We start from the raw sequence: 18,115 nt of genomic DNA on the forward strand, positions 1-18,115 counted from the left end.
ATTATATTGACAACGATGTGTGAACCAAAAAAAACAGGCATATAGTTTCAAAATAGCTCAAATAGGGGTAAAGCCGCCAATGTTGTGTTATAATCTTAATCACTTTAAAACAAACAGATATGTAACAAAGAAGCACAATATCTTTTCAATAAGGCATAAAAACAAAGCACATAAGCAAGAATAAAAGACAAGAATAAAAAAATTACAAAATTACATTGATGGGATGTAAAGTACATATGTATCGATGAAAGACAAGAATACAAAATGTATCTTAGAACAATAACACAAAATCTATACTTCAAGATCAACCTCGTTGTCGTCACACCGTGTTCCACGTATTTCTCTCAGCATTGAGCCCTAACTTTGTCTAATTTATTCTGTCTCTTGATTAAAACCGTCTTAAAGTTCATTATTTTTTCAAATAATGAAAAGAAAAACCGTTGCCATCACGTTTCACTTTGTTGTCAATAAAAATCGCAAGATTCTGACTAATGCTTGGATAAATTCATTATTTTCACCTCATAGTATACTTTGATACTATTTAAGGTGTTTAACCATCAAAGAGGGACGAAATATACCAGAGGGAGAGTCAAACTCATAGATTGACAATAAACTGACAACGCCATCGCTAAAAATCAAAAGACAAACAGATAAATGATAGTACAGTATACATAACATACTAAACTTAAGACTAAGCAACACGAACACACTTTATTCGGATATGAATGCAGATAACTTATAGTTTCAACAATTATGCCATCGATATACAAAACAGTCCTGAAAAATTATTACGCTTTTATAAAAACGCTGATGCATAAATCAAAACTAAAAATATATAGTCATTGTCATAAATATATGTGATGTCCCTAGTAAAATTAAATGCTTACTAAAAATATAAGCTAAAAAGAAAGAGCCATGCATAAATCTTATACAATATGCTTTTTGTACAAATAACGTATGCTTGCATGTTGCAAATCTGTCGATTTATTTATCCTGATCATCACTGATTTTGCTTCGTTGATGTTTTTTGCGTTTTCGATGACATATGAAATCTTATAACAGACGAAAATAGATCAATAAGTTTTTGTTGGCCAAACGAGAAACAAAAATCTGCTTTTTATGTAGTTTTTATGTAGTTTGTAACCCGGATTTTAATTTTTTTTTCAATCGATTTATGACTCTTGAACAGCGGTATACTAGTGTTGCCTTTATTTTTAACGAAAATAGTTTCCCTGCATTAAACGCAAATATAAATGATAATAATGATATAATATAGTTGTAGACATCGAGGGGAATGCACACATTTCTGTAGACTTACAGAATATGATGTTTCAGTTAATTGATATATAAATGTACCAACGTTTGCTGGTTTAATTGGCCTTCTGTGTATTGAACCAATTTATTCGATCTAATGTCATATAGTCATGTAATTGACGATAATGTATAGTTTGTTTTATCAGAATGCATTAGTTCATATAAGGAATTGTTTGTTTTATCAGAATGCATTAGTTCATACAGGGAATTAGGATGATAATAAAACATTTCAAAGTGAATGTAATAATTATGAAAACAAGCGTTATAAATCCTATTGTACTTTAGATTATGATGACAATAAGAGAAAAATAAAGCATCAACTCATTAAGTTTTGGCATTTGATATCATTTTTACCAAATCAATTCGTATGTACTTACTTGAATCCCCAGTTTAGTATGTTTAGGATTGTCACACATCCGGGCACATGCAATAAGATCGGTTGCATTACAATTTTTGCTTTTCAATCCGTTTGGATGAGGCTGGTAACAACCTAAAAAGATAATCTTTATAGCTGTCTATAAAATTTGAGTCACAAAATATCGAAAATCCCACAAAAATACAACACCTGACTCTGATATGTAGACAATGAAAATGAAAATAACATTATAAAATGACAAAACCGTCTTCCTCGGTAAGTTTAATTAAACGGCGGTCTCCGTGAGCGTTCAGTTGAGACAAAACGATAATTAACATTTCGGAACAGAATTTTGATCGACATTAAAGAAAATCTTGGGTATTTTCAATTTGGCAGCAACTGTATGGTTTTCTGTCTCTTTTATAATCTGAGGCTCACATGATTTGATCTCTATCGAAAGTAGACAGATTAGGTTTTTTCTGCCACTTAAGTGGCACTTCTCGAATTGCTGATGCTGCCAACAATTACAGTGATAATATTCTATGCGTTGATGATGTCATAAATGAAAACTTGAGAAATTTATTTTAGTTAGACAAACGGAACATATTATTTTCTTGTTGGCATTACAGAAATATGAAACTATGTCCCAAGAATCCATGTGTAATATAACTTCAAAAAAAGATAGTTCGCTTTTGAAGATTTTAAGTTTACATAAAAAATGAAGAAATGCTATGATTGCCAATGTGACATCTCTCCCCCCAGAGACTATACTGCAAAGTGAACAATAAAAGGAATAGGACATCAAAAGACAAATGAAAAAAATTAAACGACAAATCGTAATGGCTGATTTATGTACAGAACAATAAATAACAAATATGTTACCCACCAGCAAAAGACGAGCACTGAAGAAGAGGTTCATTACATGGAACAGCATATACAGAATATGCCAGGGTTAAAATATGTCCTTATGCCACCCCTCTATCGGATACCAGACGATACAATAACAGAACAACAGTGAATAAACTATAGAAATCATTTAAAAAGGGCGTTATTCATCAAATCGATACAAAGCAAGAAAACATTTACACAAAGTACATATCTGGTCATTCATAGCCCATAACAACTCTTAAAAACAAGTTTCTCATGTTGAAACTTCTGTCAATACACATCTAAAATCATTTGATTCTTCATTAATAGCCAGGGAAAAACCTGACCTTGTGCAATGTCAAAATGTTGGCATCGACAGGTTGAAGAACCGTGAATGCATATACATGTAAATGAATTACAACAATACGTTTTACATATAACAAAATTAAAATCTATAACAAGAAAAACATATTCAAATATCTAGTTACAGTGTTGAATGAGTAGCCTTTAAGTTTTAGGTTTACGTGTATTCAAAGTCTTGATAAAAGTAAAATCACATAAATATCGAACTCCAAGGGAAAGTCAAACAAAATGTCCTCAATTAAATGACAAAATCAAGAACTCAAACACATCAAAGGAATGAATGACAAATGTCATGATCCTGACTTGAAACAGACATTTTCTAATGTAGAAAGACAAGAATACAAAAATTTACCATAGCTTGATAATACAATGGCGGAATGTACAAGTTCCGGGCAACGTCATAAGAAAAATCATAAAAATACTTAACTCTAAGGAAATTTCAAAACGGAAAACCCCTAATCAAATGGCAAAATCAAAATCTCAAATACACCAAACAAATGGATAACAACTGTCATATTCCTAATTTGGAACAGCCATGTTGTTATGTAGAAAAAGGTGGATTGAACCTAGTTTTGAAACTAGTTAAACCGCTCGCTTGTATGACAGTCGTGTCAAATTCCTTTATATTTACAACGATACCAAGAAAAAACCAACACAATGTGTAAATATCGCAAATAGGGGTACAGCACGAATCCAAAGGATATCACCAAAAATACACTAAGCAGTAAATTAAATATTCAAAGAGACAAATAAAATATTATCATAACACGTTATTAAGATGATAAAACATTCAGTACCTATAATCACCCTTTAAAACATCTTGCATTTTTTGTGAAGTTGATACGGGATATTAATCAACAAGGTCTTGGTATCTTCCGATGATCTTGTTTAAGAAAAAAAGGCAAGAACTTCTTTGTCATATTCCTGAGTCATCAACTCTCTACTCAGAAACATGTTATGTTTCTTAATTCTGATAGGAGCTGCAACCCCTTGAATACCGAATAGGTTAGGAATTGTATATTCAATATGCAGGTGAAGTTGCGAAATTGCTATATGGTGGAAGAAATTAATAATTTCAAAAATAAAAATCGTCTCTTTTTTCATAGATTCTGGTACTGAGATAACCGCGTATGGAACCCAATCAGAAAAGTTGATATTGTTAATGGAAAGAAAATCATCATATATCTGAATGTAAAATTAAATGACTCTACTTTTTTACCTACTTATTTTGACAAGTGTCTGAAGGTACTCCGACTCATATGAAAATAAAAAAAGAACGTTTACCCGGATCGTATCTTAATTTTTGGGATCGCTTAACAAACATCACCGTCAAACAAGAATGTGCTGTCTTGATTGTAATAATTCTTCTATCGGTACACTTTCACTTACAAACATAAGTTGACTTGATATGACTTGATAAGTAATCAGTTATAAAAAGAAATAAGATTAGAAATAGGACATGTGTCAACGATACAACAACTCTATGACAGCAGAAGACAAAATACATCAATTGCAGATTTTTTAAATCCGAAATATATACAGACAATGGCATACTGAACAATTTGTGATAATTATATGAACACCGTAAGATGTTGTCAATGAAATAGCAACATCGAAAAGGAAAGTTTAAAAAATACTCGTCCCTTTTATAGTTAAAACTTGTGTATATTATCCCTTTATAAACGAAATATCTTAATCTAGAAAAGGAACAAATATTACCGTTTATAATTGACTAACGTAAAACAAGTTCTCTTATAGATAATGCATATTTTAAGGTTTTTCTTGCCGTAAAACACACCAAGGGGTGTCAAGATTGTTACAATGAAAGACCGACCGTAGGGAAGTGTGTTTTGCGACAAGAAAAAAAAATTTATCTGACTTATATACCATCAAAAAATAATATTATTTTTTATAAAGATTTGCGATTATATGCATCCTATTTTACCGACCACACTAAATTGGGATATTCTTTTCTAATGCGTTCAGGTTTAAATACGCCCTACGGCTCATTTAGGATGTGGTATAAAACTCACTAATTAATTTAGATATAAACCTTAGAAATTATTATCTAAGCTCAATAAGTGTTGCTTAATCTATCAATTAATCTAGACGTTTTGCCTACAAATTGCGATACATATATACAAAATAAATTTCTTTTTAAACGGTGCACAGAATCATATATTAACAATTTAAAACACAAGCAAAAAGTTTTAAAAGCAGCATTGCGTAGAGCTTTCATCCATCTTAAGTTTTTTTTAAGACTATAAACGTCGTAATGTGAAACACATTAGCATTATGACGCAACGTCATTGTTCGTAACATATTAGTATTATGACGCAACGATATTTTATAATCGGCCATTAACTCTCATAATAACGATTACATTAAGAGTGCAAACCCCAATGGATCTATAAAAAAAAAAGGACGAAAGATACCAGAGGGAAAATCAAATGGCTAGAAATAAAAAGACAAACAGACAAATAATAGTACAGAAGACACAACATAGAAAACTAAAAACTAAGAAAAACGACCCCCCCCCAAAAAAAACAAACTTGGAGTGATCTCAGGAGCTCCGGAAGGGTGAGCAGATCCTGCTCCACATGTGGCACCAGTCGTGTTGCTTATGGTATTACAAATTCGGTAAATAGTCTAATTCGGTAGGTCACATTTGTTAAAAAGGAAAGGTATTGTAGTTACTACATAATGAACATATCTGATATAATCTGTGAAACGGTTATTCCATAACGGTCAATCAACTCGTGATGGTGTCCGTAAAATTTACGAAGGATGATTTCAGCTTCCCCATTCACTTAAACTATACCAATCATTGCTGGTAGAGCGTGTTCCACCCAAAGACTTTAAAGACATAATTTTAATACCATAATGTACACGTACCGAGCTATATAAGAGACGGTATATATTTTCTATCATATCTGCCAAAAATAGCACCAGTTCATGCTCGTTTAGTAAGCTTCAATGTCACAAGCCTATATACGAACAAAAAGTAAGTTTCTTAACAACAAAAAATAGGTTAAATATATTATTCGCAACCAAAACTAATCAACATATGCCTTACAGTTAGTTTACCTTTGTATACAATGCTGAATGATCGTACCAGATAGGCATGGATCCAGGCAGAAAAATCATCAAGAAAATTTGAAGTATCCATACTATTTATAGGTGTTACATCACATTTCTTGATGTCGTCTTTGATTTCTGAGCAAAACAACTTCGAAACGTCCGAAGCTGTATTACAATTTGTCTCTAAATCCTTCCACATTGTTCTTGTGCTTGTTATCTTAAGATTTTGACTGTCTGCAATATTGTCTGTAATCATATTAACAAAGTGAATAAAAAGTTTTGTAATATATATCTCTTAGAAACATTTTAAATAATAAGGACAAGATCATGAATGTATGAGTTATTGATATGGTATGGTCCTAATTGACTGTCAGATACAATTGCCTTATTTAGATAAAAGAAGATGTGGTATGATTTTTAAAAGAGACAACACCTACTAGAGAGAAGGAGGGCAACTATGTGTCACCATAAAGTATTCAGCGAGGAGCAACTTATACTAACACAGACAAAATCAACCAGATGAAGACTATATTCAAAGTTTACTACAGGTAAAATTTATATTTTTTTTAGTTTATTCGACATTTCCAAAAGATCAATAAGTTCACATTGACTATATCTAAATTTATGGACTCGATAAATAACCTCACTGCTAAAGTTTTCTTGGAAAATCATCTATGATAAAAACATATACTTACATTAATGATGTAGGTGCTGTGTAATATATTTTGATTCAAGTGCTCGCCAAATTTTATAAAAAAAAATTCCACACAAATGTGAAAGTTAAAAAGTAATTACAAATATTGGTTCTTTAAAAATTCTATCTGTTAATTGCCAGGGACTCAGAGATAAAGTTAAAAGAAAAGATGTCTTTAAAATGCCGAAGTCAAAAGCATGTAATATTTACTGTATCCAGGATACACATTTTACAAATGATTTAGAAAATAGTGTTAGATCTATGTGGGGATATGAAAGTTTTTTTTCTTCTGTCAGTTCGAATTCTAGAGGAGTTGCTATATTATTCAACAATAATTTTGAGTTCAAAGTGTTAAAAGAAAAAAAGATATAAATGGTAACTATTTTATTTTAGAAATTTTTTTTCAATCTCGTACGGAACCCTTATATAGATTATTGTAACTACAAACATACTAATAATCCTAAGGCTAGAGACAGTATGTTAGAAATCATTGAAGAAAGAAGTTTAATAGATCCATTTAGGGGGCTTTATCCCAATCTCCAAAGGTTTACTTGGAGAAAAAGAACTCCATTTAAACAGGCTAGATTAGACTTCTTTCTTCTTACAGATAATATGTGGAATAGTATCAAAAACTGTGAAGTACATTCAAGGTATCGTTCAGATCATTCTATGGTATTACTTGAACTGGAATTTAATCCTTTTATTAGAGGAAAAGGTTTATGGAAGTTCAACAACTCCTTACTTTATGGTTAAGAATATATAAATACAGTTAAACAAAAGATTAGTAAAACCAAAGCACAATATTTTGCACTAGTTTATGATTTTGACAATATTGATGAGATACATAATAAAGATATTCAAATGAGAATTAATCACCAACTTTTTCTTGAAACTTTATTAATGGAAATCAGGAGGAAAAGTATTTCTTATTCCAGTTACAAAAAAAGGAAATCTGAAAAAAGGGAAACAACTTTACGAAATGAAATTATACAGTTAGAGGAGAATGTTGACGAACTTTCAATAACTAGACTTGAGAGCAAAAAAAATTGAACTTGAGCAATTACGTTTCAAAAAATTAAAAAGTAAAATAGTCAGATCACTTGTTCAATGGATAGGGGAAGGTGAAAAAACAACAAATTATATTTGTGGACTGGAGTCAAAAAAAAATATTAGTAAAATTATACAAAAAAATTGAAAAAGATAATGGGGTAATACTTACTGATCAGAACAAAATTTGATGTATGCCTTTTTGTGCTTCTTCGTTACATTTGTTGTTTTTATAGTGATTAAGATGATAACCCAATGTTGACTGCTATACCCCTATTTTTGACATTTTTAACTATTGTGTCTGTTTGTTTTGTTCACGCATCGGTGACAATATAATGGAATGTGATACGATGTCATACAAGTAAGAAGCTTTAAAACCAGGTTCAATCCACCATTTTCTACATTTGAAAATGCCTGTACCAAGTCAGGAATATGACAGTTCTTGTCCATTCGTTTTTGATGCGTTTTGTTATTTGATTTTGCCATGTGATTATGGACTTTTCGAATTAATTGTCCTCTGAGTTCAGTATTTTTGTGATTTTACTTTTTGTAAAAGAAGTAAAACATTTCTAAGAAAATTTATATAAGAAGAGAGATAATTAAAGTTCAGTATCTGATCTAAAAGAAGATCTTAAAAATGTAAATGTTCCAATAATTTCTAATGATGAGAAGGGGAGCTTGGAGAGTAAAATCACACTCAAAGAGACTGAACAGGCATTAATAAATATGAAAAATAATAAAACTCCTGGCTCTGATGTCTTTTCTACTGATTTTTTTTTTTTTTTTTTTTTAAAGATCTCCATTTTTTTGTTATTGAATCTTTAAATTATGGTTCAGAACAGGGAGAATTGTCAGTAACACAAAAGCAAGGAATTATTACTTACCTTCCAGAAGGAAATAAACCTCGTCATTTTTTGATAATTGACGTCCTATTTCACTTATAAACACTGTCTATAAAATTTGGTCAGCAGTAATTGCAAACAGATTCAAGACTGTCCTTGACAAACTTATAAATCTAGATCAGACTGGTTTTATCAGTGGGAGGTACATAGGAGTTAATATAAGGCTTGTATATGATATCATGCAATACACAGAAGATCACGAAATACCTGGACTCTTGTTGTTAATTGATTCCGAAAAGGCTTTTAATTCTATTTCTTGGGATTTTTTGCTAAATGTTTTAAAGTTCTTTAATTTTGGCGAATCAATTATCAACTGGATAAAAGCTTTTTATTATAATATCAAGTCTGAAGTTATACAAGAGGGTAACCTTTCTAATTTTTTTAACATAGGTCGAGGCTGCCGACAAGGTGATCCGCGTTCACATTATCTTTTCATCCTTTGTGCTGAGATTATTGCACTAAAGATCAGAGGAAATAAGGAAAGTAGTGGTATTGAAGTTACTCAAGTTGAGCATAAGTTGTCACAGTTGATTTTTAGATTATAGTGAAAAATCTTTATATGAATCCTTATCTGAATTGAACTGGTTTGCAAAAATATCTGGTTTAAATATAAATTTTGAGAAAACACAAGTAATTTGGTTTGGAAGTAAAAAGTATAGCAATGAAATTGTATGTCCTGACGTTAACCTTTCATGGGGGAGACAACTTTTAAACTACTTGGGATAAATTTTGATGTGGACTTAGACAATATTGTCAACATCAACTATAATGATAAAATTATACAGATTAAGAACATACTAAAACTATGGTAAAAAAGAAACCTTACAGTAATAGGTAAAGTAACTGTGATAAAAACTCTTGTTTTACCGATTTTAAATCACCTTATTACTTCTTTGCCTAATCCTTCCAACAGTGTATTCCAAAAAATTACTGACATTTTTTATTCGTTTGTATGGAATTCTCTTATTCATAGAGTGAAGAAGGACGTATTAATTAAAGAAAATTCGGATGGAGGATTAAAAATGATAGATCTTTATTATTTACCCATGGCACTAAAATCATCATTGATTAGAAGGATTTTTCAGAGAGATAATAAGTGGAAAAGTATTTTGATTTTTATTTCTGATATTGATAAAAATAAACTTTTTAATTGTGGTGTTCAGTATATCAAAAAAGTTAGTTTATACACGACGGGTGCCACATGTGGAGCAGGATCTGCTTACCCTTCCAGAGCACCTGAGATCACCCCTAGTTTTTGGTGGGGTTCGTGTTGTTTATTCTTTAGTTTTCTATGTTGTCATGTGTACTATTGTTTGTCTGTTTGTCTTTTTCATTTTTAGCCATGGTGTTTCAGTTTGTTTTAGATTTATGAGTTTGACTGTCCCTTTGGTATCTTTCGTCCCTCTTTTATATATCAAAAACAGTTTTTGAAAAGATGTATTTAGAGCATGGAAAATGATTACTGATAAAGAAAGAAATATGGACTATGAATATTTTTTATCAAGTCCTATTTGGTTTAACAATATGATCAGAATTGGTAATAAACCTGTTTTATATCAACATTGGTTTAATAATTGTTTACAATATGTTAATGATGTAATAGATGAAAATGGATGTTTTATTTCATTAGAATTGTTACAGCAATGTTATGATATTAAAGTAAATTTTTTGAATTACATGAGTGTTATTTCTGCTATTAAAAAAGCAGCAAATAATTACAAAAAGGGTTCATATAAGTTATGTTGTCCATTTATTCCAGCTTGCTTACAAGTCTTTTTTTAAAGTAGAAAAGGTTCTAAAGATATGTACAAAATACTCATAAGTAATAAGGTGACACCAACAGGACAACTGAAGTGGAGTGCAATATTAGGTGAAAATCTCATTTGGAAACATATATTCAAACTACCTTTTACATTCACTGTCAATACCCAACTACAGTGGCTTCAGTACAGAATCAACCATAGAATTCTTGCCACAAATAAACTTTTATGGTAAATCAAACTTATCGATAACCCTCTATGTACTTTTTGTAAATTAGAAAATGAAACCATTGAACATATTCTGTGGAATTGTGAGATTATCCAACATTTTTTTACAAGATGTAGATTATTGGTTCTTATCTGGAAGGGTAAGCCTGCGATTGAATAAGTTGAATTTTTGGAGATACATAAAAAATTCAAAAAGGTGACCCATATAATTTGATTTTTCTATATATGAAACAATATATATACAACACTAGATGTTTTCCAAAAGATCTTTCAGTCAGTGCCGTTAAAGAAAAGTACAAATATATGTACAATTTAGAAAAAATAATGGCAGTCAAAAATAAGAGACAAAAGCACTTTGATACTTTTAACTCTAATTATATTTTCTTCTGTATTTTTTTGCTTCTTTTCTTTTCATATAAATAGAAAAAAATGAATGTACACAATGTGTATTGTCATGAATAAATATATATTCAAATCTATCGCTAATATTACTGTATGTATGTTTGATGTGTAATATTTGCTGTAAATCTTGAAAATAATAAAAAGGAAAAAAAAAGGAAATATGCCATGACATTAATGTCACATTAATGTCGATGTGCCTGTTTCATGCATTAAAGTGCATTAACGTGTTTAAAGGTATATTGTGTCTGAAATACATTTTGCTAAGGTTAAGGTTTGAATTTATTGAGCGTAGTCGATCTAAAATTACTTCGTAAGTTTTAACTCTTTTTGATTTTGTTTTCTCTACCGCTTAATCGTTTTTTGTTTTTTTCCTAAAGTTTACCCCAGAGTTAATAAAAAGCTCGGAAATCCTGTCATTTGTTTTTTGCCTTTTGTCGACTTTTATATAAAAGATTTCAAGATGTGGTATGATAGGAAATTAGACAACTATTAACATGAGTTATTGTTGAAAGGTAGTTAAAATTAGAGGCAACCATACGGCCTTTAACAATAAAAAAAATACGTATAGCTTGCATTAACTGACCTTGACATAAAACAGTTCAAACGAGAAAAATTGTTGCCTTTATGAAATGTATGAAAAAAGATAACAATAGACACACATAAACGACAAGTGGCGTACTACAGTCTCGGGTACATACAGATTGGTAGGGTTAAACATTAATGTGAGCATTCCTTCTCCATTAATCCATGGAGTCAAAACGCAACTTAAGAACATATTGCAGGAAAATGTTGCAATTGGCTTAACTCAAAAGATCGCTACGAGACACACAAAAAACTCTTATTAAGTAAATAAAGGCAACACTGGTATACCGCTGTTCGAAATTCATAAATCGTTAGAGATAAAACAAATCCGGGTAACAAACTAAAACTGAGGGAAACGTGTCAAATATAAGAGAACTACGACACAACAGAAACACAAAACCGAAATGTAACACACACAGAAACGAACTATAATGTAACAATGGCCATTTTCCTGACTTGGTATAGGGCATTTTATGAAAAAATGGTGGGTTTAACCTGGTTTTGTGGCAGGCTAAACCTCCTGAGTGAATGGCAATGTTATATATTTTGGCCACGAGCATCACTGAAGGGAAATGTATTGTCGAAATGCGCATCTGGTGCAAGAAAATTGATACCGTTAATTTTATTAACTATAACATTAAAATTACAAAATTACACGACAGGGCTACAATAAATAAATGGAAGTAAAAATAGGACAGAGAAACAAAGGAATAAAAGCCATCAAAAGGGAACAGGTTAAAAAAAATATACGCCAGACGCGCGCTACCTCCACACAAAACTATGCTTAGATTGAAAAAGTTTGAGAGCTACAAAGTTGAAGATCGCCAACGACCAAAAGTTCCAAAAAATTGTGTATCCGCCTGGGACAAAAACATCATTATTATCAAGAATAATACATAGTTTTGCAAACAGTAAATTTTATAAAATGACTATTTAATAGATATACATGATTTAACTGAAACGGTTACTGGCTATAGAATAAAAACGAGTACATTACAAAATCATAGCCGTTTTAGCCATAGTCATTGCAACGCCCAAAGTGACGTCACATTTAAATTTCTAAAACATGTTCCGAAAATTTAGAAAGAATTTGGAGGAAATTCAAGATTAGATTTGTATGACTTATCTAACTTATATAAATAGCAGTGAAAATTATAATACTAATTCATAGCTTAGTGTAGTAGTAATTAGATAATTAATTGTATTATCTAGCTTTGTCGGGGTTTCTTCTGATCAAACTGCAAACCAAATCTATCGTGTAAATTTCGTAAAATCGATACAAAGTACCAAAAAGAGGAGTATTTGCAGTTACTGAAATGTATTTCAAGGTCAATTACAACTAATACATAAATCTTGTTTTGCAAGGGTAAATAAAGCCAACAGTAGTATACCGCTGTTCAAAACTCGTAAATCTATTGACAAAAAACAAAATTGGGGTAACAAACTAAAACCGAGGGAAACGCATCAAATATAAGAGAACAACGACACAACATTAAAATGTAACATGCACAGAAACGGACTAAGCATTATACAAAATCCGATGAGAATAACAAATATAACATCAAAACAAAATTCATGAATTTGGAATAGAAAAGTACCGTGACACTTTTGTTCTACTAGTTTTCATGCTGTTAGGCTACCGGACTGGTAGCATCCTTTGGGACAGATTGTCCACCAGCAGAGATTCCGGTCCGGTGGTGATAAATAAAGGCAACAGTAGTATACCGCTGTTCAAAACTCGTAAATCTTTGGTACCAACCAAAAGTTCATTTCTGTGTATATTCAGTGTTTCTTTATTACAATTGAACTCACGTCATACACATATTTACTATACATAGATACATTATCAAATCATCAGGAAATGAAATTTGACTACTTTCATACATGATTAATTTGAACATTCCAGCAGCGCCTGCATACGTAGTATATATCTCCCATTTGATATGATATTCCAGATGATTAATTTAGTCTGTATTCATTCCAACTTTATTGATAACACAACGTCTGGGAATAACGTGCATTATCATGAGCGTATGCTCAGAACAAAAAAATACCGTTTGCATCAAATTATAACTAATTGGCTTTTATCGTATAAATGTTACGTATAATTATTGTATATAATTATCTTATAGCTAATATAATTCGTATAGATCACGAATAGTTTGGATCCTTGAATTATTTTATCATTATTTTTAGGCTGGCACGAACTAAACAAAGAAATAACAGGACGGGTGTCGTATACGGTACAGAAATTGCTTACCCTTCCGAAGCAATTGAGTTCACTCCCGGTTTGTAGAGGGGTTCGTGTTGTTTCTTATTTATTAGTTTTGTGAGTCTTTGTTTACTTCTTTGTTTTGATTGTTATTGTCTCCTCTGATTAATATGTTTATTTGTGTTAGTTGTATATCTGCCTAACTGAAACAAACACAAATGACATTTAATGCACATTTTTAATTCTGTCATTGATGATGACATTGTCCCTTTGTTATTTGATTTTTTATCAAAAACCAGGAAATTTTGCTTTTAACAATGATTACATGTCAATCAGTTTTTAGTTCTACAATCAATTGGCAGACAAATTTATTTTGTAGATAAACAAAACGTGACAAATTAAAACAAATGAGTTGCTTTATTGATTGCAAACTAAATTGTCCTAAATTGTCACTACTTTGTACTAGACGAAATATAGTACTTTCAGTTAGCAATGCAATCCTCTTACTGATAAATAAACATTAGGATTTAGAATGGAAACAGGGAATGAGTCAAAGTGACAACAACCCAACCAAAAAGGAGTACCGTTATGTTCCCTTTAACATGCATATATTATTATGATATTCTGAATAATTATAAAATACTTACATAATGTTAACGTCAAAATCCAAATTAGAATAATCAGTCTTAATTTCCCACAATTGTCAATGCTGAGAGACATTTTATACTGTAGGCATTCTCCAATTAAACAATGTTATATTTCCATGCTATAAAAATACACCCGAAGAATAGCATATCCTCTTGCATTCAAAACAACCTACATATATATAAACGATTATTGAATTGTTGTATCAGACGCACTGGTTATTTCCATAGACAGAAAAAAATCCAGTTGAAATTACTTCCGTTTCTAAAAAATCATTCCAGCTTTCGATTCGACTGAAACTATCATACCAATGTTATTTACAAAGTTCTATTTTTGTCTGCTTCTGATTTGCGGAATGATAAAACTAATTAACATAATAATTTCTTGTGTAGCTTTAGCAAATATTTAGAATACGACAAGTAAATAGAATTGGATGTTTGAGTAAAAGCATAGGTAGATCCAAAGAAGGGGTGAGGGTTGAGAAAGCCATCATATTATTTTACAAACCAGCATTATACTGTTACAGAATTAGGTTTCCTCTTTCTATAAATAGATTATATCAAACATTTTGTCCAATGGCAAATATTTCATGTAGATTCATGATTAGAACAAATTATTAATAAATATAATAAATAGGTTTGGTACCTTCTCACACTTACAATATTTTTTTCTCTGTATAAGGAAAATGATAACACCATGAACATTCTGTGCATATTTTCTTCAGATATATTTATAACCTGCACTCGAGAACCTGCATTACATTATTTACTTCTGTTATCTTTATATAAACCTAAATTTAAAATACACATGCTATAAAAAGATTTAAGTCAGCTAGTATTCATCTCATAGTTACACAGTTCAGCATTTAAAATAAATATTAGGATTTCTTCCGAACAATCAGTTACTTTTCTTTAACAAGTGTTTTGGTATATCAAAATAATAAACAATGTTCCAAAATATATTCTTTTACACACGTTTTCCGTTTGAGTGTTAGTATTCCGTAATTTAAGGACTCTATTTAGAATCATGCGTCATCACACACAAACGTATATAACTGTAAACATCTGTTACTAAGTTGTTTCTTATTCAATAGACTACGCAATATTGTATGGTTATCGTATGATTAAGGTGGCACGGTAGTATTTCCTGGCCCATAAGGGATAATGATAGCCTTTTTAGAATTTTCACCACTTTCTAACACTGCAAAAAATTCTACATTCACAGTTAACTGAAGTACTTTCATTTTACTATTCAGAAATGAATTTGAATATGTATCATGACCATTTACTTTTTTTGCTAATTTTAAAAACCTAAGGCTACTAGTACTTTTAGGTCTTTTATGGTGCAGTGAATAAAAAATTTAAAAAAATTCTCAAAAATTCATTTTCATCTGTATGTAAAATTATTTCATATTTTTTTACACCTGATTCATCCCTCAGTTTGGGAAAGTATGTTCAGTTGATACTGTATGTTTTGTCCAATCACACTGTTTAGATACATTAACCTAAGTAGGGTACACAAAAGAGCAACCTAAATTCTGGAATGCAAATACTACCGTGCCACCATGAAGACACAAACACCTTAATTGTTACTTCCTTGTTATAATGTGAGTTGGTTATAACAGACTTAAGGTATCAACAACAATAAACTAAAACCTATAAAAGAGGGACGTAAGATACCACAGGGACAGTCAAAATAATAAATCGAAAATAAACTGGCAACGCCATGGCTAAAAATGAAAAAGAAAAACAGCAAAACCATAGTTAACAGGACACAACATAGAAAACTAAAAAATAAGCAACACGAACCCCACCAAAAACTAGGTAAGGTCCACAATAAAGGATAAATAATTTACTTTCAATAAATAAGATGCATGCATTCTTATATAAGTTGTTGGTGGATTTCAACTAGCTGTCAGTAACTGTGAGTACTTTAATCGGTTATCCAAAGAGAAAAGTATCAGCATTGAAAGTGAAGCAAAAGTTAATCATTTGATTGAATGATTCGATCCACAAAAAAACATTCTAATACCGGTGTAATCGATGATTTACTTTTATTATTTATCTATAATATAAAATAAAACAGATCTAGAAAAATCAAATTGCACGAGTTCGCTCTCTATTTATATCCATATTAATTTTTATATCGCTCCAATACCATGTTATTGATCAAACATGACATTTCAATGTTTACTTATACTGAATATGACATTAGCAAGGACATACCGAATACACCAAAACAAAAACAATCCAAACAAAATTGCACAAATTAGAAGAAAAAAACAAATGAGCCACGTGGGGAAGATAACTTGTTTTTCAAATCTGTATGTTATTAGTTATTGTATCGAGTTACTTACCTTATAAGTAACTACTGTGTACAGTTTTAAAATCTAAAAACGATAAGTACATTCCTACTCGTACTGCCTATCCGATCTAATTTAAGTAAAAGATGTAGAGCTGTATTTATTTGCACTGTTTTACACGTTCATGTTTTTTTTGTTTGATAGATTGAGACAAGTATTTTAAGATCATATAGCTGTTCGCCATGGGGTGCGGAACTTAATTTGTAAGGAGTGGTATGGTCTAACTGCTTAAACAGGTCACTATTTTCAGACTTGCAATTAAAAACCATTGTCATAAACACATAAGATATTTGGTAATATTTGTTAACATAAAAATTCACAAGATTAGAATTGTTGATAAACCATTGATTCATGTTTGTGTGTGATAATGAGTCATTTCACAACAACAAATAAAGATATCAACAGTTAAATCATACACATATTTTGACTCTGAAAGAACAACAGAAACTGGTGTAATTAAAATTCATAACAGTGCTTAAACATGTTCGGATACGTTGTGCTATTGACAATTATATGCTTTACTTTTTGGGGCTCTGGTCTATCACAAGACGGAAAAGCTGAACATTATCATGATTATGATATCTTACAGAATATTAACAGAGTATCTAACAAGGTTAAACTCATCAATAAATCTTCAAAGAGTTATGCAATGTTTACAAAAACTGCAGCTAAATTATCTACTTCTGGAAATATTTTCAACTATGTTAATTCAGGACATGACATGACAACTTATAAACGTGATGATGTGGGCGCAGAAAACTTTGTTGCAGATAATGTCACAGACATTCCATTGAATAGTACAACAGAATCTATAGAAACGACAGTATCACCTACACCGACAATATCAGAGCTTTGTTTTAACCATTCACAACTTGTTTCACAAGCGTTACAAAGGCAAGATTACTGGGCAATGAGAAGTAAGGGTCTGGAATAAATTTGCGTTGCTTTAGGGACATATTTTGCACTTTTTTTTATTTCATTTCTTAGTTAAACAAATCAATGCCTAATACAGGTAAGTCAAAATATTTGAATACTATAACTTGATTTTCTCATTCTATTGTATGTTAATCGTTTGGTTTTCTTAACTAACTGTGGCATAATGTAAAAAAAATATGATTACCATGCAAAGTTTGCTCAATGTCATTTATCTAACATTGAAACTGTAAAAAGAAAAGGTATACATAATGTAAAGGAAGGGAGATGATATCACAGGACGATAACCTATAAAAGAGGATACTATGAAGGATGATATAAAAATGAAGGAAAATAAATATATCGGTGATGATCTAAAGTAAGGGGGG

General features: G+C 30.8%; 2 protein-coding genes across 5 annotated transcripts in view; one reads left to right on the plus strand and one right to left on the minus strand.

Moving 5' to 3' along the window:
- The window catches only part of LOC139511175 (uncharacterized), a 42,106-nt gene extending 25,231 nt beyond the window's left edge, over positions 1-16,875 (minus strand). Inside the window, exons 1-4 of one of the 4 annotated variants that reach the window (XM_071297752.1) lie at positions 16,809-16,875; positions 14,455-14,623; positions 5,987-6,226; positions 1,692-1,804 (exon numbers count right to left, since the gene is read on the minus strand). In XM_071297752.1, coding sequence (XP_071153853.1) covers positions 1,692-1,804; positions 5,987-6,226; positions 14,455-14,527 — 426 coding nt within the window. In that variant the 5' untranslated portion in view covers positions 14,528-14,623; positions 16,809-16,875. Of the gene's footprint in view, positions 1-1,691; positions 1,805-5,986; positions 6,227-14,454; positions 15,754-16,808 lie in introns of those variants that run through there. The other 3 variants (XM_071297753.1, XM_071297751.1, XM_071297755.1) reach the window with 3 other exon arrangements.
- The window catches only part of LOC139511174 (nose resistant to fluoxetine protein 6-like), a 37,608-nt gene continuing 35,465 nt past the window's right edge, over positions 15,973-18,115 (plus strand). The window contains exons 1-2 of the mRNA XM_071297750.1: positions 15,973-16,058; positions 16,959-17,731. Of these exons, the coding sequence (XP_071153851.1) occupies positions 17,296-17,731 (436 nt within the window). The 5' untranslated portion in view covers positions 15,973-16,058; positions 16,959-17,295. The remainder of the gene's footprint in view (positions 16,059-16,958; positions 17,732-18,115) is intronic.

Source organism: Mytilus edulis, chromosome 2, assembly GCF_963676685.1.
Source record: "Mytilus edulis chromosome 2, xbMytEdul2.2, whole genome shotgun sequence".
In the NCBI taxonomy this organism is placed as follows: domain Eukaryota; kingdom Metazoa; phylum Mollusca; class Bivalvia; order Mytilida; family Mytilidae; genus Mytilus; species Mytilus edulis.